Genomic DNA, 23,981 nt, shown 5'->3' with positions numbered 1-23,981 from the left:
CAGGTTAGGTATTAAGAAAACTGCAAAATTATCTTGCTGCAAATGAATCTGATTATGGTCTGCCATGGCCTCAGGGCAGTGATCACAGCCTTTCAAGTACTTGAGTAGTGTTACTAGTTCGCTCTATTCACCTCTGTTTTGTAGCCTGACCAATCTCAGGCATTTTCAAGCCTTCCTCTGATGGAGGATTGTTTGCAGCCATAGTTGGGCCTGAGAATAGCATTTTCTAGACTCTTATTTCCCCAACTTGCCTGTGAGAGAAGCATCTGGGACTTAAGATACATGTTTTCTGTGGGTCCTTATTATCCCTTCCTCCAGTTGCTCTAGATACCAGTTGGATCCACTGATATTTGATTCTAACAAATCCACATTGGCTGTAATTTATCATTTGTTTATTAAATTAATATATAGGATATTAATTACTACACAGGATATGAACCTGAAAAAACAAAGCATAGTTATGCTTTTTAAAATTTAAATTAGCTTCTATTTATTGTAATAAAATAACTTTCTTCTTACAGCTCAATTAAAGATAGACATATCTCCAGCTCCAGAGAATCCCCACTACTGTCTGACTCCAGAGCTGCTTCAAGTCAAGCTTTACCCAGACAGCAGAGTCAGACCCACCAGAGAAATCCTGGAGTTTCCTGCCAGGGATGTCTACGTTCCAAATACCACATACAGGTCAGAGTTTTCAAACACATTTCACCTTTCAGGGGCTGAGACTGGCAAGTCTAGAAATTCCTATCTTATCACCTGCCTCGTTGCAAAACTTGCTCTGTGGGTAGATCTGCTGTGCCAGAGGCACTACAAGGGTTCAGACTGACATAGCAGAAGACACACAGTTGTGAAGGGACAAACATGTTTGCATCAAACTTGGCTGTGAATAAGAACACGAGAGAGGTTTCTCCATTTCCAAGAAATCACAGGAAAATTTAGGTGAATTCATTTCAGTTTTATGTAGGATTTTTCCTTTGTCTGATAAAGTCATTTTCTTACTGGTTTTATTACTTGCTGACACTTCCAGTGAATTTTTTTTTTCTTTAAAGTGGGGGATAAAAATGGAGAAAATGCATAATCCATTCATTTTCCATTTTGATTTAAAAGTGATTTCTTTGTTTACAAGGTGGAAGAAATCATCTGAAGATCTGGAAGATAAGAAATTTTCCTAAATATCTTGGAAAATAATAACTTTTCTGTAACTAAGCCCAGGCAGGGAGCAGATTTCATTATACACCATTATTAATTTAAAGCTTTCTCACAGTATCTTTGAAGACATTGCATGCCTGAGTGGAATAGTCTTCAAGTTCACCAACACACTCACCAAATCCATTACTTCTTGTGGTAAAAGGTAGATACAAACCAGGTTTTTATAAGCCAAAGCTTACAAGAAGAGTTTAGTCAAGTTTCTTACTATGAGTTTGAAAAGTTCTATTTATTTATTTATTGGACAGGTAATTAAACATTACAATTGCACTGAGTGATCTCATCTCGGTAATAAATCCATGACAGTAGAAGCATTTTTTGCAGTGTTTCTGTAATTAACACATCCTGTTCACCATGTTTCACTCTGACAAATCACAGTTTAAAACCATTTTCTGTGTGGTTGCAAATGTTGAGATAAAAAATCTTTACAAGGGTTGGGTGAGATAAACAAGTCAATATGACTCAATGTAACTGCAGAATTGAGGTCTTTGTCAGGCAACACTCCCAGGGCCAGCAAGTCGCAAGTGTGTCACTAGTCCTTAGTGTTCTGCAGCTGAAGCTAAACAAATGTGGATGTTCCCAGGAGCAGGACCAACACTGTCATGTGGGTTGTGCCTGCAGGGTGTGTGTGTTGGTACCATTGGAATTGCCCCACAGGGAGCTGTTCTGTTTGAAAGGTGTTTTGGTGTGTGTGTGTTCACTTGGTCTTTCATGTAGTTTCTTGGTTGGTTGTACTAAAAGGTCACAAAGGGTCGTCTGTGATTCATTTCACATGAGAAGAACAGATCTCTTACTCATTGCAGAAAGCTTTGAAGCTTAGCTTTTAATTTTCTGTAAGAAACCATAGTTCTGGAATTACCCTTCAGAGTGTGGTATTTGGAAGATCAGGCCTGTGCTCTGGCTCACTTGCACGTGTGTACACGTCTTTAACTGTGTGAGCACAGTGCTCCAAAGAAGATTTGCCTCAGCTACACTGCTGAAAATTTGTCTGGACATACACAGAGCCTTAAAATGGGAAATTACCCTTCTTTCATGGGCTCATAGAAACATTCCACAGAAATAACATGAACCAAACACCAAATTAGTTACTCTAAGAAACAATTTCTTTTTTTTCCCCCCCTGTAGATTAACACCTAAAAGTTTTCCTAGCGTTTTCCCAGATGTTTGTTTCTTGAAACACTTCTTGTTTTCCCTACTGCACAACTCAGAAAGGAATGCAACAGCCTGAAAACCCATTCCCCCAAGCAATATTATCCAATACGTGAGTAGATGGTTTGATTCCTAAGCGTTAGAATTCATCCTGAGGAGGTAAAGCTCCATGAAAGTATCAGCACATTGGCACTGGGGCTTGAGGGGATGAGGATACTCCCCAAACATATTGTAACACCATCTCAGATGCCTTAGGTTTATGTGTTGGAGGAGACACGATGCAGTGTATGAATTGAGGGATGCATCAGTTGGTAAACATAGCACAAAGTCCTTTGATGTGATAATATCCAGTATGCACTGAATTAAAATGCATCAGGTTGGGCTTTTAAAAAGTCAGAGCTTTTCAAATCTGTTGGGTGTATCATTATCTTGGTTGACTTGAGCAAGTAGTATCTTCCTTTCTTAGGCTTCCAATATAAACCTTTTCTTCTGTCTAGTCTTCCTCTGGACCTTGGCGTGACATATTTCCCATTCAGGTTGGTTTCCTCACATTCACTGTGCCACCAGCCTCCTGAGGAACAATGCCATATCAGTCACTCTCACTTGTGCTCTAACATACTCTGAGTAAATAGCTCCTGTTTGCAAAACTAGTCTTCTTTAAACCCTAAATTCCAGCAAAGGTGATAATTTCCCAGTACACCGAAATCACAGAATCATAAAGGTTGGAAAAGCCCTCTAAGATCATCCAGTCCAACCATTTCCCAGCACTGCCAAGGCCACCACCAACCATGTCCCCAGGTGCGACATCTACATTACTTTTATATCCCTCCGGGGTGGTGACTCCACCCATACCCTGAGCAGTTGTGCCAGGGCTGGACATACCTTTCTAGGAATAGATTTTCTAAAATATCCAGTCTGAATCTCTCTTGGCACAACTTGAGGCTGTTTTCTCTTGTCCTGTCCCTTGACCCCTGGGAGCAGAGCCTGACCCCACCTGGCTGCACCTCCTGGTAGGGAGTTGTAGAGAGGAGTAATGTCCCCCCTGAGCCTCCTTTTCTACAGGCTGTGCTCCTACAGCTCCTTCAGCCCCTCCTGGTGCTCCAGCACCTTCCCCAGCTCCATTCCCTTCCCTGGACATGCTGCAGCCCCTCAAATGTCTTCCTTGTTGTGAGGGGCCCAGAACTGAACACAAGAGCTGTGTGACACTCTCAGCATTGTTTCAAGTGTTAGCAATTTTCAAGCCCAGGATGATGTACTAAATGTTTGTTGCATGAAGCAGGTGGCTGGAGGGCAATTCTGTATCCTGTGGTTTAATCATTTAATTGCTTTTTCAATTGTTTGTTTTTTGCTATAAAGTGGCAAACATAAAAACTCTAGAAAATCAAAGCATTCAGAACACTTTAACTGAATTATCTCCAAGGAGAAATGGCCTCAGCTTTGTATCTCTTGCTATTTTGAGAGTGTTTATATTGTGTATTCTTGACAAACAGCTAAAATCTGCCTTTGAATGGAAGTTCACAGTCATTCTTAACTTTTGAGTTGTAGTCAAAATGGAGTTAAGAGTCAGTTTATCTTCTGTATTTTTGCAAGGAGAGATGAAACACAGTCTGTTTTAGGGCTGCCCTTTGCTTCATAGCTCAGAATCTCATCCCGGGGGTTATTTCAGCCTGTGCTGCCAGTTCTGGTTCTGATATTGGTCATTTACACAGGAGGGCAGAGTTAGATAGATATTAGGAAGAAATTCTTGACTGTGAGAGTGGTGGGACACTGGCACAGGTTGCTCAGAGAAGGTGTGCCTGCTCTATCCCTGGAAGTGTTCCAGGTTGGATGGGGCTTGGAGCAGCCTGGGCTAGTGGGAGGTGTCCCTGCCCATGGCAGGTGGGGCAACAAGATGAGCTTTAAGGGCTCTCCAACCCAAACCAGTCTGGGATTCCCTTGCAGCTGAAACCATCCCATAATTCTATGACTCATGCAACAGAGTAACTCCCACATTATTATTCCCAGCAACTCATACCTAGGTAGTTTTCTGGGCAGTTGAAGTCACTGATTGTGTCCACATTCCGGTCTGGAGTTGAGAACCGCAGTTGTGTCTGCTCTGGGAGGGCGTTGGGGATGCTCCCGGAGATCCGGGACAGCTGAAGGGTGTAGTTGGTGTTGGAGCCCCCCAGGCTGAACAGGTACTCAATGTGCCTCTTGTTTTCCTTCCAGTCCTGCAGCTCGATCCGTAAGATGTAGTTCCCTTGTCGAGTGATGGAATAGGTCTTGTTCAGACCCAGCCAGAATTCCTCTGCAAAGTTAGATGTTGTTAATATGGAACTAGGCAAGAACATACCATGTGTTTCACACCTCTAACCCATTCCTCTGCTCCTTCACCTTTAAAATGACAATATTTGGAAATACGTGCTCAAATAAGCTGCAAAGGGTCTGAATTTGAGATATCAGAGGTGAAGATGAAGGGATAGAAGTTAGTGAGAAAGGAGATGCGTGATAAACTTTCCTTCAAACCCCATGCTGCTGTTGAATTTGCTTTTGCACATAACCTGTGGATAGCACTGTGTGAAAATACAGTATTTAAAAGGATTTATTCATTGCTTTAATTAAATCAATAATTTGAGTCTTGGGGACTGTTGATCTTTGCAGAGGTCTGCTGCTCCATTCTTTCTGTTTACCTCTGCTTAATTGCACACTGATGATCAATAAAAGAAAGAGACAGGAATGAACTGGAGCTTCTCTCTCTAACTTTCCCACTTCATGTGAAACTCTGAGAGGGAGCTCAAGACATTTAAAACACGTGTAATTGGAACCCTGTGACAAATGAAGCAAATGACATACATAAAACCTAATGGCAATTGTTGTGGTTTTTAAGGGAAGAGCTGCGGAACTAAACCGAGGCCTGCATATCCCCATGTACAAAGGGAGTTTAACTGGAGCATTTTTCTTTTGCTGGGATTCTTGATAATTAGTTTAATTAGTTTCATTTATTATATTCATTAAGTAGCTTATTATCAGAGCAGGTAATTGCCACATGTACAAAGTGGAGCTGAATGAGTGCTGTGCATGCAGGTGGCATTTAAAGCAATAGGAGACAAGATGGTTGAGCAAAATACTCCCACAATTTACAGGTAGGGAGCAGTAACCTGTGGTGTTTTATCACCTCGGAATATGCAGCAGAGCAGTGAGTAGAACATAGGTGAGAGTGATATGATTCTCTGTGAAGCCTGAGAGTGAAAAAATGTGGCTTTGTCTTAGTGGGGTATTCGGGAATTGGAGACTAATTAAGGAGCAACTATAGCTTTCAGTATGATCAGACGAATTACACAAGTAAAGGTCTACCTCAGCTGTGAGCTGCTGCCCCAAAACTGAGGGAAGTTTGAGATTCAGCAGCTCTTTGTTGTAAAAGAAGTGGAAATAAGTAATTATTTCTGCCCTCCTTGATGAGGTTTAGATCTGTGCTGTGCCTAGAAAGTCCAAATGTTTTCTAAACAAAAGGAGACTCATCCCATTGTGTGAGAAAAAGAAGGAAAATATTCTGGATGAGGAAGCTGTTGGGCAGCTCTTGGTGCTACAGATTCTTTGTTGGAGTTGATGATTAACAGGGGAACATGGGTGTTTCCTCACCCTATCCAGCCACAGAGGGGATTGGCCACTGCATGGAAAAGCCAGAGGTGTTTGCTCAGGGGAGCACACACGGCCTTGGGGTCTCTTGAGGTTGGAAAAATTGATGTGGTTTTAGGGGAAAGAGCATTGCAGAAAGGTTGAGAGAAAGTAGTGACAGCAGCTTGGTGAGATTTTGTGTTTGCGTACATTTTAAAGTCTTGGGGAGGTGCCTTTATAAATAGTAAAATCTTGATAAAATGGTGCTTAAAGCATCAGTTCAGTTTCTAAACACAATTTTGAAAGGGGTGACTGAGAATTTTGCTGAGTTACATCTTCTGGTAAGCACTTTCTGGTACTCTGCTAAAGCTGTTCAGATGTGATTGCAAGATTTGTCTGCTCTCATGCAAACACCTTTCAGTAAGATGATTCAGCTTCTCAAATCAATTGATACAAAGAAGAGACACAAAAAAAGGCATATTTACCATTGAGGTCACCAAAGCCATTTGTGTAGGCATCCCAGGTTTGGTTGAAATCCAGTGATCCATCCACTCTGTTCTGGATTACAGTCCAGGCAGTGCCTGTGAAAAGGGGAAATAAGTCACAGCACACCTGTCCATGAGTGTGCTCCTGTGGGCTCCAGTTTTGAGGTGGAATGAGTTAGCCTAAATCTTCATGAAGGGAATTCCAGTGAGCTCAGCTGAACTGAACACGAGACCATTCGAGTGTCCTCACCACACTTGTGTTGACTCAGCTCACTGGACTTACTGTGTTAGGCAGCCCTAACCGGGTTACAGTTGTTTATGAGGACACTGGGTTGCATTTGTTTATGGGGGCCGAGAGACAGTGATAAAAAAGAGATATGGAAAGCTCCAGACATTGGATCAGATTGTCACACTTGCTCTGCTGATAGTGCTTGGCTGCTGAGAGCACAGCTCCGGGGGAGGTATGAAGTGCTGGAGGCCATGTCCACGCTCCAGCTCCGTGGGGTCTTTCTCCTGTCCAGGTCATGACACCCTCATTTCACCAGTTTCAACAAATGTCAGCAAAGGAGCATTTTGCAAAGGGCAGCCCCATGCCTTTCTGGTTCCACATCCAAACACATGTCACAGCCCTGCATGTTTCCAGGTTCTCTGGTTGGCCGTGGCAAAGGGACCATGTGGGGAAGCTGCACAGGACAGGCACAGAGCAGCTCTGCAGGATGAAAAACTAGGGAACAGGTGAACTGGCCAAGCAATATTGATCTCTGAGTGGTAGCAAAAGGAACAGGTGAATGGGTTTCTTGTCAAGACATGACAATTCCATGCCTGTATGATACATGACCCACCCAACCATGATAGAGGAATTCTGTCTCCAGAACTTTTTGGGTTAGCTTGGCATAGCCAAGTCTCAAGCAATAGCCCTTGTTAATGAACCAAAATTATACTATGGTATTTACTGTTTACTGTTTGCTTTTCTTTGGAAAAGCTATTCATGATTGCCCTATAATGGCATTTCTAATTACCTTTTTCATTATCTATAGCTAAAAAGGTTTGGTTTTCTGATATACTTAATTTATGTCACATGATTAAGAGTCCTTTGCTTGTATAACAGGAGGTGCGTAAAGAATGAATGCAGTGGTAAGGAGATTTCAGGATGTGGGAAACCCAAGCACAGAGTACAGACAGACCAGTAAGAGCAGTCAAGAAGATACATAAACATGCTAAGTTTTTGTGTGCTTTGGGATAAGGCACAGTCATTTGTCTTATAAGAAACTATTTATGTGAAAATCAGACTATTTCTAACACAGCTCTTACCAAATTTCATCTCACAGTAGACGCTGAAAGCTTCTGAGCCCTTGGGCTTGATAGTGTAAACACCACTGAGCTGCTCACCTCTGTGGTAGAGAGCAGTGCAGTCAGGAGCAGCACCTGGGAAAGCAGACAGCAGGCTGTTAGGAATCCTGGTTTGGATGTGGTAACTTTAGAGACAAAACCAAAGGCAGAATGATTAGATTGGTTATTTTTATTATACAGTAAGCGTCATGGAACAATCTGGGCAAATTGGCTTTGGGCATAGTAGTATAGCTGCCAAGTGGGTTGGACTCCTTGTATATTTTAAGTTAGGCAAAGCTTCAATGTAGACAATTTTGGGAAGTTTCTAAGTGCTGAGACTGGACTCTATCAAATGGACCTTGTAAAGTTCCCAATAAATACTATTCCACTGCCATGGTTTAAAAATGTCTTTCAACTTTAAAGAAAGCTCTTCTAAATCTTATAGTCAGACAGTGTGAAGTGAATGAGTTCTCTGTTATGATTTCCAAGACAAGCATTGATAAAAGGATGGTCACAGCATGTGTTTGCAGGAGGTGAATGGATCCTGAGGACAGGATTAGTGTGTTACTGGACATTTTTTCTGTGTGTCACCTCAGAGACAAGCATACCTGTAGTTGAACTAAGATGATGATGTTTTATCCAAAGCAGGAAATTAGCTCCTTCCCACAGCTTTGTATAAAACATAGAGTCTTTTGCTTTGAGTCTTTGACCCTTAAAAACCAACTCAAAACTCTCCCAGAGACTACTGTGAATGCAGTGTGTGATGTAATCACACCTCAGGGATGAGGTCTCACCATCAGATTTGTGTGTTCCAGCTGTGGTGTTTGGCACAGGAAAGGGGATGCTCTCTGGTTCTGTTTGCTCCCGTGTGAAGGAGTTCTCTGTGAGTTCCTGGAGCTCTATGTGGTTTAGCTGAAAGAACCATAATTACACTGTTAATTTCCCAAGGCTCTGAAATGATGAGATTCATGGATCAAGCTGAGCGATGTCGTGCAGAGAATAATTTTTCCTATGAACATAATCCTTTAGAATACCAAATTTACCACATAAAAATAACCTTAGAACAGTGCTGGCGGATGTCAGGTGTGTGAATGTCAGCTGAGCCACTGCTCAGACCAGGCAGGATTCATAAAGTGAGTAAATGACCCATTCTCATGAGGTACACCTTAATGGGCAAACAGATTTAACTTATTTCCTCAGGTGACATCACTTAGACAAATAATACCAACATCTAAAGAGCACAGAACCCACAGTTCCTTAGGCTGAAAGGCATTTTCCTTTCACAGCCTCCTCTTAGGAATAAATTAAATATGAGCATGTCAGCTCTACCCAGTGTTGTGGTGACACGTTGAGCTGCAGAGCATGGCTCCCTGTGGCAGTGCATATTGGAAAAGAAGAAAGAGGTGGAAACAAGTGGCACTTCAAGACCAAGGGAAGAACAATAATATGATAGATAATAAGAGGCAAACAGAAAAGGAAATTAGCAGTCAGAAAAGGTAACAGCTTGGTGTTGAGAAACAGTATTTCAAAGCTGTGTCATGGTGTGCCCTGGCCGTAGCCCCTGCTTGCCAGCAAAGCAGTCAAGCAGGTACCCAAAGAGGTAGCTGTATGCAGCCAGAATTGCTCCTACCCTCCTCCACACCCCCAAACTGTGAACAAGAGGATGCCTGACCCAAATGAATGGTTGGGCCCTCAACTCTATCAGTGTTATGAGAGATGCAAAGAGAAATAGAGATGGTTCCTGTACCTTGTCCTCCAGCTCCAATATTTGGTTGTGCTGCCTGTCCAGTTGCATGTGCTGGTCCTCCACAGTTTTGAGAAGATGCTTGATGTCATTGTCCTGCTGCTCCACAAAAGCCTGAGGACAGGAAAGGAAGGAGGAGAGTTGTGGTTAGAAGCAGCAGAAGACCTTCACAGTGGTGCTCCATCCATAACTCTTGCCATGGGCCCAGTTTTGAGAGGCACAAACCGTTGAACATTGACCTTCCTTTTCCAGAGTATCATAGAATATCCTGAGTTGGAAAGGACCCACAAGGATCATCCAAGTCCAGCTCCAAAGGGTTACCTATTTTGTCTCTAAAGGGGCAAATTTCTTTGCTTCTGAACTGAACATCCATTGTTTTAGAGACAAACTGCTGGCAGCTTGTTGCTGTTTTCCTTTCAGTTTTATGTCCTGAACAATTATGTTCTGTGGAGTTGTCCCTTAATTCGAACTAGATGTATGCCACTGATTAAAAAAGGGAACAATTCCCAGCATTTAGGGTATTAGCCTGGGATTTGGGATTCATCTGGTTTGACACAAGCATCCAACATTTTTTCACACAAGTTGCTTGGCCTTTTCATGCTTCTGCAAAATACAGTTAATACTTCCTTTTCCATGGGAAACTTTATACTCCCCTAAATACTTGCATGTATAATTCTATTAATATGTCAATTTTGTTAACACTTTAACGGGTTTTTTTGGTCCTGGAGGTCATATAGGTGCTACAGATGTCCCGTTGAAAGGTTTCAAGTCCCTGAGCAGGCAGTTCCTAGTGCATTGATTTGGGTTGAGATGATGACGTACAAACCCATGGGATTGGGAATCACATTGTTTTTCTTATTGCAAAACACTTTTATCATCATGATTACAAAATTTCTTGACATTGATTTGCACAAAAATGCTGAAAATGATACAGGGTGTTATAATTTTACAATTCCTCACTGATCTCACTGGGGAATTTTACTGCAAAATTAACAGTATGTCAGATTAAGGTAGTGATTCTTCTAAGATTATCCCAGTGATTTCTCGAAACACACAGTAAATACTGCAGTGACAAGCAAGGGAAAGCACAAGCCTCTATTGCATAACTGCTGATAGTGGCATGGCAGTGTACTTTGGCTGTTTGGGTCAGAGCCTTTCACAAGTCACTTACTCTGAGTGAAGAAATCTCTTTTGTCTCTTGCGTGGAAGGTTGGATAATGGCCAGTTTGGTGACTTTGTCCTCCAGGCCCCACACTTTCTCTTGCAGCTGGATTTTGTTCTGTATGAGATCTTCAATCTTCAGATTCATCTCCTGTGAGAGATTCTTTATCTCCTCATTGTTGATTTGCAGTCTGGCCGTGGTTTGCCTGAGCTGTTCCTCTTCTTCTTTGATTTCACTAGTTTGCAGGGAGAGCTCGTAAAAGGACCTATCAAAAATATACAGTTTTTGAAAGATGTCATTCATCTGCCCCTTGGTCTTGTGGACAAAGTCTTTCAGACCATGCCCAAGCTGGAGGAGTCCATTGGCCAAGATTCGTACGTCATCCAGCATGGCAAATCTTGATTTCATCTCGTGAGATGCAGCAGAATCAGCGGAGAAATAATCCTTCTCCACTCTAGCTGCAAGAGCAAAGGGAGCAATGAACAGAAAGGCTAAAATGATTTTCATGTTTCCTGCTCCTCACTCTTCGGTTGTTCAGGATGCAGAGCCTTTTCCTCTTAATAGATTTTGCTGCCTGAGTGTTCTGGGTGGAAGAATTTGATCTATTTATACTCCTCTTCATTTCCGAAGAGGCAGAGCAGCAGGTTGATCATTAAACTGAATGTGAACGAATGTAACCCCTCTCAGATGTAGGTTGATATCTGGGAAGATAAAACTGAGAGAGTGGCTGATGTTGCTGATTGAACTGGTTCTGAACTTTTCCATCTGCCAGACCTTCTGGTATAAAATGTGATTGATGGCATAGTGTTGTTCACACAGCTCTTCTTAATAGATTAATTTCAGGTCATAATCTTGATAAGGGCCTAAATTGCTGCTTGTTTGTGTTGTTTGATTCCTTTTACTGCCTCAGGAGTATGGAAGGGGTTACCATGTTTAAGAGCACTGGATGTTCAGGTTGTGCAGCTCCTTGATAAGCTATGGAAGGACAAAATATCCCAGATGATTCACACAACTTGATTCTCATCTTATGCCGTTTTCTGATGTAACTCATTGTGCTGCAGTGGATTTACTTGTCATCTAGCTCAGATTAAGTGAGAAAGAGGGAATTAGGTCCAGAGATTGCTTGGATGTGATTCTACTATGTTAAGGTTTGTGCAGTAATTTACACCATATAAAACTTATTTTTTAAGAGCTGCTTTCCAGAGGTGGGTGAGATAAATAATACCTCACTTACATTTCTCACCTTACCCTACTTCCCACTGTTTAAGATTCACACTACATAAAGGAAGGCTCCAAGTACTCTGAAATAAATGCCCTGTTCTGCAGCAGGTCTCTGTGTGGATGTTTTTTGAGTAGTATTGCAGTGGGAGTGAAAGGTATGTTTCTTTCTGAAATTACTCATAACATCCAAGAGATCAAAATCAGCCCGTTCATAATACAGTTTGTACTTGAGAGAGTTTTCAGGGGTTTGCTAGATTCTTGTGTGTTTAGTAATTCTTCCCCTGGACTTTCTGTTGTGTTGTTCATGTACATATGCACATATGATGTGAAGCATCCATAGAAAAGATATTTTAAAAATTAAGTTGTCTCATACATTGAACTTCTTGTTTTGGTGTGAGAAAAAAGTTTTTTACTCTAAGGTTGGTGATACACTGGCACAGGTTGCCCAGGGAGGCTGTGACTGCCCCAACCCTGGCAGTGTTCAAAGCCAGGCTGGATGAGGCCTTGAGCAACCTGCTCTGGTGGGAGATGGCCCTGCTCAAGGCAGGGGTTTGGGGCTGGATGATCTGTAAGGTCCATTCCAACCCCCAAATTCTGTGATTCTGTGAAAGTACTTTAGAACTCAACTTAGTTGCTAGAGAATATTTTGTACCAGTATGACTTGGATCAGATTTACTGGAGTATCTGGAGTACAGAAAACCAGCAGGAGCATGGCCCAGCTCTGAGGAGGTTTCAGTCAAAGAGAATTTTCTGGCTTAGCAAGCATTTAGGTTGCTGAGAGTAGCTGTGGCTGCTCCATCCCTGGGAATGTTCCAGGCCAGGTTGGATGGGGCTTGGAGCAACCTGGGCTAGTGGAAGGTGTCCCTGCCCATGGCAGGGGGTGGAATGAGATGGACTTTAAGGTCCTTCCAACCTAAACCATTCTGGGATTCCTAATTGTTTGGATTCTTAACATTTTAACTCTGACTGGTTTAATAGTTTTTGCTTTGAAGGGCATACTGAGATATACAATACCCAATAACAACCCTATATAACCCTATAAAACAGTTTCAGTGCTTATAAAAAATAAGGTAAGCATGTGCTTTTGAAGGATTTGTGTTTTCTGTAAGGGAACTCATTGGAATGTCACTTGTATAGCTGAAGTTTAGGTATGGTTTTTACCTGGGCATGACACAGATGGGTAAAAGGGAACAAGATGCAGCCTCTGGCACCTGACAGTGATTTGAGGCTGCAAAACTTGACAAAGTCGCAAAATTAAAACAAAAAAAGAATAAAAGTATAGACTTTCTGCAATTCTCTTGAAAGTACTTAAGTGGCTTTGGTTTTCTGGGGTTTCAGATGAACCATTCTCTTGTTTTAACTATTTCTTACTGGAAGCATTTCTGTTTCATTTCAAATAGTTCTTGATTCTTCCTAACCCCATCACCCCCAGAGTCTTCATTCTTGGCTTAGTGTTCAGAAAAATACAGGAAATAGAGGAAATTTGTATATATGTATGATATACTCAAGAAACAGCAGTGACCAAGCAAATGGAGATCAGACACTTTACCAAGTTTCTACAGCCTAAGAAGCTCCTGTGTGTCCCATGTGCTGCTTGGTGTCAGGGTGCTGCTCAGACAGGACACCCTTTAGAGAGGCAAAATGTATCCTGAAGGATACCCTTTGGAAAGGTTTGTTTTCCAGAGCAGAAAGGCAGCGAAAATGCTCAGATGTCAGACACTAAAAAAAGCACATTTCCCTATTTAATTCCAGGGTCAGTACAATCAGGCAGCTCACTACAAAACACCACCCTTAGGTGTCACAACAGTCCCACAGACCATGAGACAAGCAGGACACAAGAAAGCAGAGAGAGAAAAGCTTCTGGTCTGATTAAACCCTAAGATTCAGGAGCTGTGGAAACCCTGAGGGGGAATCCTACCTCCGAGAGCTCTTAGCCCAGTCAAGGAACGATGTATATAACAAACATGATCCTGAAGATCTTTTGTGCACCTGAGTGACCCTGATTAAATGGGCTTTAAATGATTTTTATGGTAGGAATAAAGCAAAGAAAAAGGTCTCTGGGTTTTACTGAAAAGGGAAATTTTCATAATAGTTAGCAATTCCCTCTAAGAGTTAGGATCAGCTCTTCATGTTTTAATACCTTTATGAAGGATTTTGCAGAAAGGCTGCAATCACATTACATAAATATTTAGAGGAGTGCCTGGTGCCATTATTTCCGTGGCTTGGGAAGCCTTTGCACTGTAGCAATTCATTTTATGGAAGTGAAAGTACTTTCGAGATCTGTTTGAGATAATAGGATAAGCTTTGCATATATTTTGCATAGCATTTCAGTAAAAGCTCCAGACACAAGTCCTTGGGTTTAAAGCTCCTGGCTGAAACTTTTATTGATGGAAATCCAGACATTTATAATGTTCCTCTCAGTTTTTCAGCCCTCAGCCCCTTTTCATGGCTCCTGTAACTGTGCTTAGACAGGAAAATCTGTGACTTTTACCTATGTAGGGTAGAAGACAGGCTGGGAGAGCTGGGGCTGTTTGACCTGGAGAAGAGAAGGCTCTAGGGAGACCTTAGAGCCCCTTTCAGTGCCTAAAGGCACTCCAAGAGAACTGTGGAGTGACTCTGGACAAGCGCCTGGAGGGACAGGACAAGGGGAAATGGCTTTAAGCTGAAAGAGGGGAGATTTAGATTGGGTATTGGGAAGAAATTCTTCCCTGTGAGGGTGCTGAGGCACTGGCATAGGTTGCCCAGAGAAGCTGTGGCTGCTCCATCCCTGGAAGTGTTCCAGGCCGGGTTGGATGGGGCTTAGAGTAACCTGGGCTAGTGGGAGATGTCCCTGCCCATGGCAGGGGGTGGAAGGATATGATCTTTAAGGTCCCTTCCAGCTCAAATCAGTCTGTAATTCTATGGTACGGTAAACCAGGATTTGTCCTTTGGGGTCACATGCTGATTTGCAAGGTGGGGACATTTTCCTCCCTCTTTTTGAGTAAATTTTCCACAAAAGGGAGATGCCTGTAATAGCAAACCCTCTGGAGAGAAGCTGCCTCAACAGGAGCAACCGTCCAACTCTCCTCTGCCTTGCAGTGGGGTCTGTGCAACTGAAATCCCGTAAGCGGAAATGCAGGATCACTGCCCTTAACAAGGGCTTGAAAAGCAGTGGATTTGGGAACAAACTGCACATTTCCTCCAGTGCTTGTTATTAGGAATGCAGTTAAAGCTTTGCCTGACACAACATCAGCTGTGATGTCTGCTTGTGTCTGGAGTGGCATCTGCTGAGCTGTCCCTTCCCTCTCAGCAGCCAAGTCCTAGCAGAAGAGGTGTCAGGAGAGCTGCAAGCTTGGTTTAGGCTCATCTCTGCTATTCAGCATAAATCACTCCTAAGCATTGAGCCTGCCTTTAATATAGGGATCCTGCAGCCTGGCTTCACAAATACCTTAAATCCTCCTCTTAAGCATTAATAATACTTAATAAAAGTTTTATGAGCAATGTACATTTTAGTGTAAATTTTCATATCCATTTTCATTTTAAAAAGAACATCAAGGAGCAAATGTATTCATGCCAGAGCAAAGTAATTTAAGAGAGTCACAAAAAAGATACAGGCCCCTCTGAAATAGCAGGAGAGCATTGATTAGGCAAAGTGACCAACGGGGATGGGATTCAAAAACTTAATTCACCATGAAGGACTTGAGAGGGAAGAAATTCCCACATGCCAGCTAAGCATATTCCTCTGCCTGGAGGGGTGAAACAGCCTGGTTCTTGTATCTGTCTGGAGCTGTGCAGCTGGACTGCTCTTAGGGAATTCCTTAGGACCAGCATTAGCCTGTGTCTGTAGGGGTGGAGCTAACCATTTGTATCAGGGAGTAACTGGTGGTACCATCAGAACCAATTCCCTGGGTGGGTTTCACTGGCCATTTCAGACAGCCTAGGGCAGTTCCCCTTTCCAGTTTTTCCTCCAGGAGCTTGTCCCACCACCAGCCCGGTTCTGGATACCCATGGCATCTAAAAAAGCACCAGGTACGTTCACTGAGCAACCAAATTACTGCCCTCCTGAGAATCCAAACGAGTCTCTGTTTTCAACCTCCTGTTGCCAGCACTTGGCAGTGGCTGCTTTATTGTGCCTTAAATGTTGTCCTGCTGTGCTCCTCACTTGTTTTCTGTGCCCATCTGTTGTCTCTTGTCTCTCTGGGACAAGGAACAGTTGGAAGCTGCTTACAAATTGTGTTCAGATCCACTGAATAGTTCCCAGAGGGGGACAGCAGGGAAGGGAGCCTCTTTTTCCTCTTGTCTTACAAACCAGGGATGTTAGAGTTGGTTCTTCAGTATTTGGGCAAAATGCAGCATGCCAGTGGTTTATTCCTGGCAGATGAAGGTAGCACATGAACCTCTCACTGAATAGCCCATGTAGTAGCCTCTCATATCTTCTGCTTGGAGCTGTAGGAGTCAGGGTGTCCAGAGGGGAATGATGCTGGTGGGATGGGCAGGGCTGTGGGGGGAGATGGATTGGGGATTTCCAGGCTGTCTTTTTAAAGGCATGTAATAACTCATACATTCTGACTTATTTGGGGGCAAAAGAAGTTAGCATTTCCTTTGGATAACTGAATATTGAGTGGGGAAGTTCATTTGTCTTCAAAAGAACATCAAGGGACATTTTCTGTAGGTCTAAATTATTTGCTCATAGGGCAGGTGGAGGTTTGCAGTGGATAGTTTTGCTGGCAGGGACTCAGCAGTTCTCAGAGGATGGAAAATACTGCAGAATTTTGCATCTCATCACTGTTAAAGTAATCATGGACTTGGAGAAACAGAACTGGAAAGGGTTTCTAGAATGTGCCTCACCCCCAAGGATGGTTGAGGTTGTGTATAAACCCATCTGGAGAGTTGTCTGCCTCACCTGTCCTCAAAATCTACCAGAAAATGGAAATTTCACACCCTCCTAGGCAATTTGTTCTACTGCTTAACTCTCCTTACAGCCAGAACATTTTCCCTTCTGTCTAACCTAAATCTCCTGTGCTGCCATTTCCTCCCATTATGTCCTACCACATTCCCTGTGGATGTGATGAGCACTTTATTGCTTTGGTCTTTGAAGCAGTTCTTTAGATACCTGGGAGTGTTGTCATTACCTGAGGCTACGGATATCCAGTTAGTTTAATCCATTTGCAAAGGGGAAATGTAACCTGAAGTCATCATGATGTCAGGAGATTTAAAGAAGATAAGACAAAAGGACAGGCCACAAGAAGGAAGATATTACCAGAAACCAGCTGCTCTGTGTTGAGCAAATAAACACCTCAGTGGTTTTATGTATGAATAGTCTTATTGTTTTCTTTCCACTTGAACTTCTGAGATTGTAGAATCACTGGGAAATTTTTAGATGTATTTTTCAAGTACTTTTCTAAACAGGGGCTACTTCAAAATATGAGAGCTTCAAAATTATGTCTTTTGATGTCTGAAATGAGGGATCAGTACCAAATTGCCTGTATGGGTGTGCACCATGTTGGAGAGAATGGAAAATGCCAAACCCTTCACTTTGACTCTCTATTTCCATAGAGGTTTGAATAACAGCATTAATAAAGGTGTGAGCTCTCTCATCCTCACTCCGTGTCTTTTGTTTCTTGCAGGAATCTCCTTTATGTCTATCCACAGAGCCTTAACTTTGCCAACCGCCAAGGATCTGCCAGGAATATCACTGTTAAAGTCCAGTTCATGTATGGAGAGGACCCAAGCAATGCCATGCCGGTGAGGGAAGTACTTTGTGCTCTGTGGGAAAGGCAGAGTATGTGTTGCAGTGGTGAAATTTGTGTTAAAAAAACCCTCACTGAAATCCATTGCAAAGTAACAAGTTCAGAGCAATATCATTACAGTGTTTCAGAGCAGAGTACATTTCTATAGAGTTTACAAAGTAACAGTGTAGTAGCTAAAATTTTAACCTGAGTTTGTTTACTATGTGGCTGAGATTATTTTGTATGTCAGTGGTGAGGCACTGGCAGGGGTTGCCCAGAGAAGCTGTGGCTGTTCCATCCCTGTAAGTGTTCCAGGCCAGGTTGGATGGGGCTTGGAGCAACCTGGGCTGGTGGAAGGTGTCCCTGCCCATGGCAGGGGGTGGAAGGATATGAGCTTTAATATCCCTTCTAACCCAAACCACACTGTGATTCTGTGTTTGCAGTGGACACCTCTTATGTTTGGAATAGCATCTTTGTTTCCATACCAAAAATACTAAAGGTGGCAGATTTATGTTCAGGGCCAAAAGTGATCCACACTCAGTGTGGATCTGCTTACCTTCATTAGTCCTTCAGCCACATCTCTGTGCAGGTGTCACTGGGGTTATTGAAATTGTTACTCTTCAGTGACTAAGTGAAACGTTGGAAGTGAAGGGACAGGAAACAAGCAGATGTAGCTGTACAGCTGTAACTGGTAAATGGAGCTCTAAATGCCTCTGCAGAATTATGGAACAAATTCTTGGCACAGTTTTATAGGGGGATTTCTGTGGTTTTTTTCTTTTTGCAGGTCATCTTTGGCAAATCCAGCTGTCCTGAGTTTTCCAAAGAAGCATACACAGCTGTAGTGTATCACAACAGGTAAAACAGATGGCAGCTAGTAGAAGGACTTGGCCCCAAATGAATAGTGTGATAATTTTGCCAGGGTAGAAGTGGAGTAACTCACCAGTGACTCTGCCTCGGTGTTAATTACTTAACAATGAGTGTCTGGACAGCAGTCACAGTGACTGCAGAGTCAGTTGATGCTGTCCTTAGAGTTTTGTGATGACTGTGAGCCTGAGTCTTTGTTTGTTCTGGTACAAACCAGCATTATGTGATCCTGAGCACGTAGCTCAGCTCAGCAGATGCTCCAAGTACAACTTGTAGCTAGTAGTCATGAAGATTTATGTTATAAACTTATGTTAGCATGTGCCTCACTTTTGCTGGAGCCTTTTAGACTTTGGTTACACATTGGCAGCACTTGGTCTTGAAAATCATTCCACTGCAGCTGGGCTGAAGAGTGTTGAATCTAGCAGTGACGTGTCTTTCCAGCTGTTCCAGGGAGAGATGTCCCAAGGAGAGATGTGATGTCCCACAAGGGAGACTCCTGGCCTTCAAGTTGGGGTTGTGGCTGTCTCCACCTTGAGACAAGAGTATTGTTCCTGGGGGAGCAGTGTGGTTCAGACTGCCTGTGTGAACAGAGGGCTGAGCCCATTTTTTGTGGACTAGAAGTTTTTCTGGGCCTTGGTCATCAGAAAGTAAAGCTTTAATCCCTTGGGATAGTCCATATATTCCATTCCCTCCAGATACTTTGACTCAAGGGATTCAGTCTCAAGCATGAGCATCACGCTGTTTGTATTAGTTATTCAGTTGAGGCTCTGCTCCCTGCACAGATCACCTGATTTTCATGAGGAAATCAAGATTAAGCTTCCAGCCACTTTGACTGATCACCACCACCTCCTTTTTACCTTCTACCATGTCAGTTGCCAACAAAAGCAAAATACACCCCTGGAGACTCCAGTTGGATACACAGTGAGTGTCTTTCAGTCTATGTTTTTCAGCACAGGATATATTCAAATTCATTTGTTGGCAGTTTGTTCAACATCACTGTCAACTCATTCCTCACTGTAAAATTTGAGAAATTGGCCTGCGAAGTTCAAGAAAGACTTAAAATATATGGTTTTGTTATTTCCTTCTCACTACAGTGGATACCAATGCTTCAAAATGGGAGGTTAAAGACTGGTCAATTCTGCTTACCTGTTTCATTGGAAAAACCACCACAGGCTTACTCAGTGCTTTCTCCAGAGGTGAGTTGTTCTTCGTGCTGAAAATCAGCAGGAGAATATATGTGTTAAGAAGTGAGAGGATGTGTGTTAAGAAGTGAGAGGGGGTGCGTGTACACATCTCTGTGTGTGTACACACCTACGTGTGTGCATGTGTATTTTTAACTCTCAGCTTATTTAGGTTTAGACAGATGTGTGTGATCTGACCATAAAAATGAGAAGAAATGGCAACGATGATTGGAAGAACCTTGGCTCTGCTTTCTCTCACATCCTCACTCATCCTTCTGTTCCCCTGCAGGTTCCACTCCCCGGGATGAAGTGGGTGGATAACCACAAAGGGGTTTTCAATGTAGAAGTTGTTGCTGTGTCATCCCTCCACACTCAGGTAGATGTTCAGAGCAGCCATTGTGATAAAAAGAGTTTGATAGTCTTTTGACAGTTGCAACACTGTCAAAGTTGATGCTGTGAAGAGTGTAATAATCACTTGCAGTGAAATTACAATCTCATTTTCAGTTCTGAGCCAGCAGGCCTGTTATTCCACATTCTGCTGTGAGTATATTTGGGACATTCTGCTTTAAAAATATGAGCAGTTTGGCCTTTATTCACGGGTAGTGAATGGCCAACAGCGTTCTTAGACTGTTGTGTTTCCTACAACAGCTCTAACATACAGCCCAGACACATGATGTTTAATTGTTTTCCCTTTTCCCCTCTGCCTCTTTTGCTTCTCCCTTTATTTTCCATCTGTCTCTTTGACCTGGAAAGAAAGATGACAGTCATCTTGACTGACCATTTCAGCTTTTGTTATATTAATTCCCAGTACGTCATTTTGATGGATTTTGTGTATTTAATTTGTGCTGTAAATAGTAACATGTTTTTAGTGCGTTTCTGTCTGTTCTTCTAAGAATACACGGTCTGTGGCTCCTCTAGTTTTGCCCTGACAACTTCTGAACTAGAGTTAGAATTAAATTGAATTAGATGTATGGGCAGATCTCTACAAGATGTTGAGTTTCTGCTAATTTTGAGGTCAAGTAGTCAGATGAGGAGTGAGTATCCATCCATGAGGTACAAACCCATAGAAACTGTTGTTATTTTTGATGAGCTTCTTGCTGATTATTGGCTTTTTGCTTGCCTGTAGGACCCTTATCTTGACAAGTTCTTTGCACTTGTCCATGCTCTGGATGAGCACATGTTCCCTGTGCGAATAGGAGACATGAGAATTATGGAAAACAACTTGGAAAACGAACTGAAGAGCAGCATTTCAGCTTTAAATTCCTCTCAACTGGAGCCGGTAGTGCGATTTCTTCATCTCCTGCTTGACAAACTGATTCTCCTGGTAGTAAGACCTCCTGTCATTGCAGGCCAAATAGGTATTTTATTTAAGTTTTATAGAGAATTACATGGCTGAAAGTTTGACACTTCCAATTTGATCATATTTATGTAGAAATAAAAAAAGCCCATTTTTATGCTTTATTTTAGTGCCACTAATATACCATGTGTCTCCCAAATAAAACATGCTGGCATCCTGATCCCCACTGCTATACACAGCAGCAATATTTAATGCCAAGTTTACAAGTGTGACTGGTAATTTGGTGTCCAAGTTGAGACACCAGAAAGGAACTTGACTTTCGTGAGTTGGATGCTGAGCATGTTTTTAGCACTGGAGCTTGTTAAGGTGTCTGAAACTAATAAGAAACTGAGAATTTCACCCTTATTAGGCACCTTGGAGAATCTGGAGGTAGGTAAGATAAGAAGATAGAGATGCTGCATATTCCTGTAGCTATTGTGGATCTGATACTGTTGGCATGAATAATCCTTCCTTTTGCTCCCTCTTAAGGGCTCTGCTCTGGCAGTGCAAAAAATCTCAAGTGGAAGTCAGGGTTAGGTCCTTCTTATTTAAAACATCAGTTTTAGCTGGTTTTTTTGGTAGGAAACCTGAGTTTGGACATGATGGAATATAAGTATCTAAGACTTTAAAAATACTTGTGAAAATATTCACTTAAGTGTAGCAATGATTTATTTATTTTGTCTTTCTGGGGAAGAGTTTTGCTTGATTTTTATTTTATATTTTAAAGCTCTTTCAGTGTTCTGAATTGGTTTAGTTTGTATGGAGCATTAAGGATATTAGTGACTATTTATTTATTGTGAAATAAGATTTACAGTCTTGAGCTACTCTGATCTGTTTAAAATATCTATCTCAGTCTGTGTGTAGATTTCTGTGCTCATTTTTAGAACAAATCTTTCTTCCCAACCAGAATGGAGTAGTTCTTTTTGGTGCAGTTTGTGTTTGGCTAAGGCTTAAATGGAGGAAATAATTAACTGAGGAAAGGATGATAAATATCCAAAGGATATTAGCCATCAATTAAACAAAGACTTGGTCTTGTTATTATTGCAGTTGATGGCCCAAGTTGGGCTGATTCCAGAAATTAGGCCTAAATGCATTAAATTTGTTATTAATAAGATCACTGTAGCACCTGTTCCTCCTGTCAGAGTGTTTGTTACACCTGATTCAAGTTCCAGGTTCAGGTTTTGATGAGAAATTCTTGCTATGCTCTAACAAGCTCCACCATTTATCCTTTAGAAGGTGGACAAAAGGCATGTGTATGGTTTTCTCTTGGGTCCTGCTGCAGTCTAAAGCAAATTCCTCACTTATTACTTCCAGTTAACCTGGGCCAAGCATCCTTTGAAGCAATGGCATCAATCATAAACAGACTTCACAAGAACTTGGATGGAAACCAGGACCAGCATGGCAGGAACAGCCTTCTTGCTTCCTACATTTATTACGTTTTTCGCCTACCCAATACCTATCCCAACTCACCATCACCAGGTAGCTCTTTTTTTCCACTTTATTTCAAGTCCCAGTTTGTTAAAAGAAGGCAGAAAGTGCTTGCTGGCAGGTGCTCCTGAGCTCCAACTGCATGGCTGGGTCTCTGCCAAGCCCTGTTATTAATTTCCTCTGTGATCCAGTGCAGCTATTTAAAAGATGAGTTTAATTACTGTTAGTCATGTCAGAGACTTAACTGTCTAATGATCTTAAATAACAGTGTCACTGCTGAAAGACCATGAATTATGGCAAAATATTAGGGGTTCAGTGTTTTTTCTGTAGCAGGTGAGACAGATGTGGAGCACTCTTGGCCTGTCTTGTTTCCCAGTCTCCTTCACTAGTACTTTTGTACTTTTATCCAGTTCCAGCAATAGTTTAAACACTGGCAGAGGAATGGGAAATGCTTGAAAGCACATGTCTGGGTACAGGAGGGAAACAAATTAATTCCACCTCTAGTGAGAACAAGGGATATATCTGCATGGGAAAGAGATTATATGAATGACAGCCAGAGAAATCCAGGCCTTGGAAGGACTATTGTGCACAACACTTGCTTTTTGCAGGGAGTGAGAAACCTCTGAGAAGTGTTGGGAAGGTTTTGTACTTATAACTGCCCAGTCCTTTGGTGGTTTTTGAGTCTGAGGTCTGGAAAATACTCCTTTAGCTAAACCTGTACCTGACACTGGCTGCCTACATCCACTGGGAGCTTCCTGCTTCCCACAGATCAGTGGATAAAATAGCATTTTATTCCCATCCTGTTCTCCCTACTTTTGAGAACCAGGCAGGGGAAAGCATAGGGAGGTGATTATCCCCCTCTGCTCTTGTGAGACCCACCTGGAGTACTGTGTACATTCTGGTGTCCCCAACATCAGAAGGACCTGGAACTGTTGGAGCAAGGCTGGAGGAGGTCAGGAAGCTGTTCAGAGGACTGGAGCACCTTCCCAACAAGGACAGGCTGAGGGAATTGGGGCTGTTCAGCCTGGAGAGGAGAAGGTTGTGTGGAGACCTCAGAGTAACCTGCCAGGAGCTGAAGGGGCTCCAGGGAAGCTGCAGAGGGACTCTTGGTTAGGAACTGCAGGGACAGGACAAGGTGTACTGGGGTAAATTGAAAAAGGGACATTTAGATTAGATATTAGGCAGACGTTTTCCCTGTGAGGGTGGTGAGACACTGGCACAGGTTGCCCAGGGAGGCTGTGGCTGCCCCAACCCTGGCAGTGTTCACAGCCAGGTTGGATAAAGCCTTGAGCAGCCTGGTCTGGTGGGAGGTGTCCCTGCCCAGGGCAGGGGGCTGGCACTGGATGATCTCTAAGGTCCATTCCAACCTCTTAATACGATAAAACTGTGAAACTCTGACCTCATGGGCCAGACCTACTGGTTCTCCAGAGGGTTTGCTGGATCAGGCTGGTGTGAAGCCTCTTGGGATCTGGTCTCTGATGGGTGAATTAACAGGCTGCTCCTCTCTGTGCTCCTGTAGGTCCAGGTGGCCTGGGAGGATCAGTGCATTATGCCACCATGGCTAGGTCTGCTGT

The 23,981-nt window shown here is 42.7% G+C and overlaps 2 protein-coding genes across 2 annotated transcripts in view; one reads left to right on the top strand and one right to left on the bottom strand.

Annotated features, from left to right (window-relative positions):
- LOC103801717 (dedicator of cytokinesis protein 7-like) overlaps positions 1–23,981 on the top strand; it is a gene marked incomplete at its 5' end in the record, with an annotated part of 70,897 nt that overhangs the window by 7,308 nt on the left and 39,608 nt on the right. The window contains 9 exon segments of the mRNA XM_009074139.1: positions 522–684; positions 17,497–17,614; positions 18,383–18,453; positions 19,245–19,383; positions 19,557–19,658; positions 19,933–20,019; positions 20,770–21,001; positions 22,294–22,458; positions 23,927–23,980. Of these exon segments, the coding sequence (XP_009072387.1) occupies positions 522–684; positions 17,497–17,614; positions 18,383–18,453; positions 19,245–19,383; positions 19,557–19,658; positions 19,933–20,019; positions 20,770–21,001; positions 22,294–22,458; positions 23,927–23,980 (1,131 nt within the window).
- ANGPTL3 (angiopoietin-like 3) lies at positions 2,718–11,176 on the bottom strand. Its single transcript, XM_009074138.1, has 7 exons — positions 10,679–11,176; positions 9,511–9,621; positions 8,558–8,675; positions 7,746–7,859; positions 6,435–6,530; positions 4,370–4,642; positions 2,718–2,926 (listed from the first exon to the last, which is right to left on the bottom strand). The coding sequence occupies exons 1-7, from the start codon at positions 11,174–11,176 to the stop codon at positions 2,718–2,720; spliced, it is 1,419 nt and encodes a 472-aa protein (XP_009072386.1).

This window comes from Acanthisitta chloris, unplaced genomic scaffold, assembly GCF_000695815.1.
Source record: "Acanthisitta chloris isolate BGI_N310 unplaced genomic scaffold, ASM69581v1 scaffold26984, whole genome shotgun sequence".
In the NCBI taxonomy this organism is placed as follows: domain Eukaryota; kingdom Metazoa; phylum Chordata; class Aves; order Passeriformes; family Acanthisittidae; genus Acanthisitta; species Acanthisitta chloris.
The sequence above is the reverse complement of the archived record's forward strand: the minus strand, read 5'-3'. Positions and strand labels throughout refer to the sequence as shown.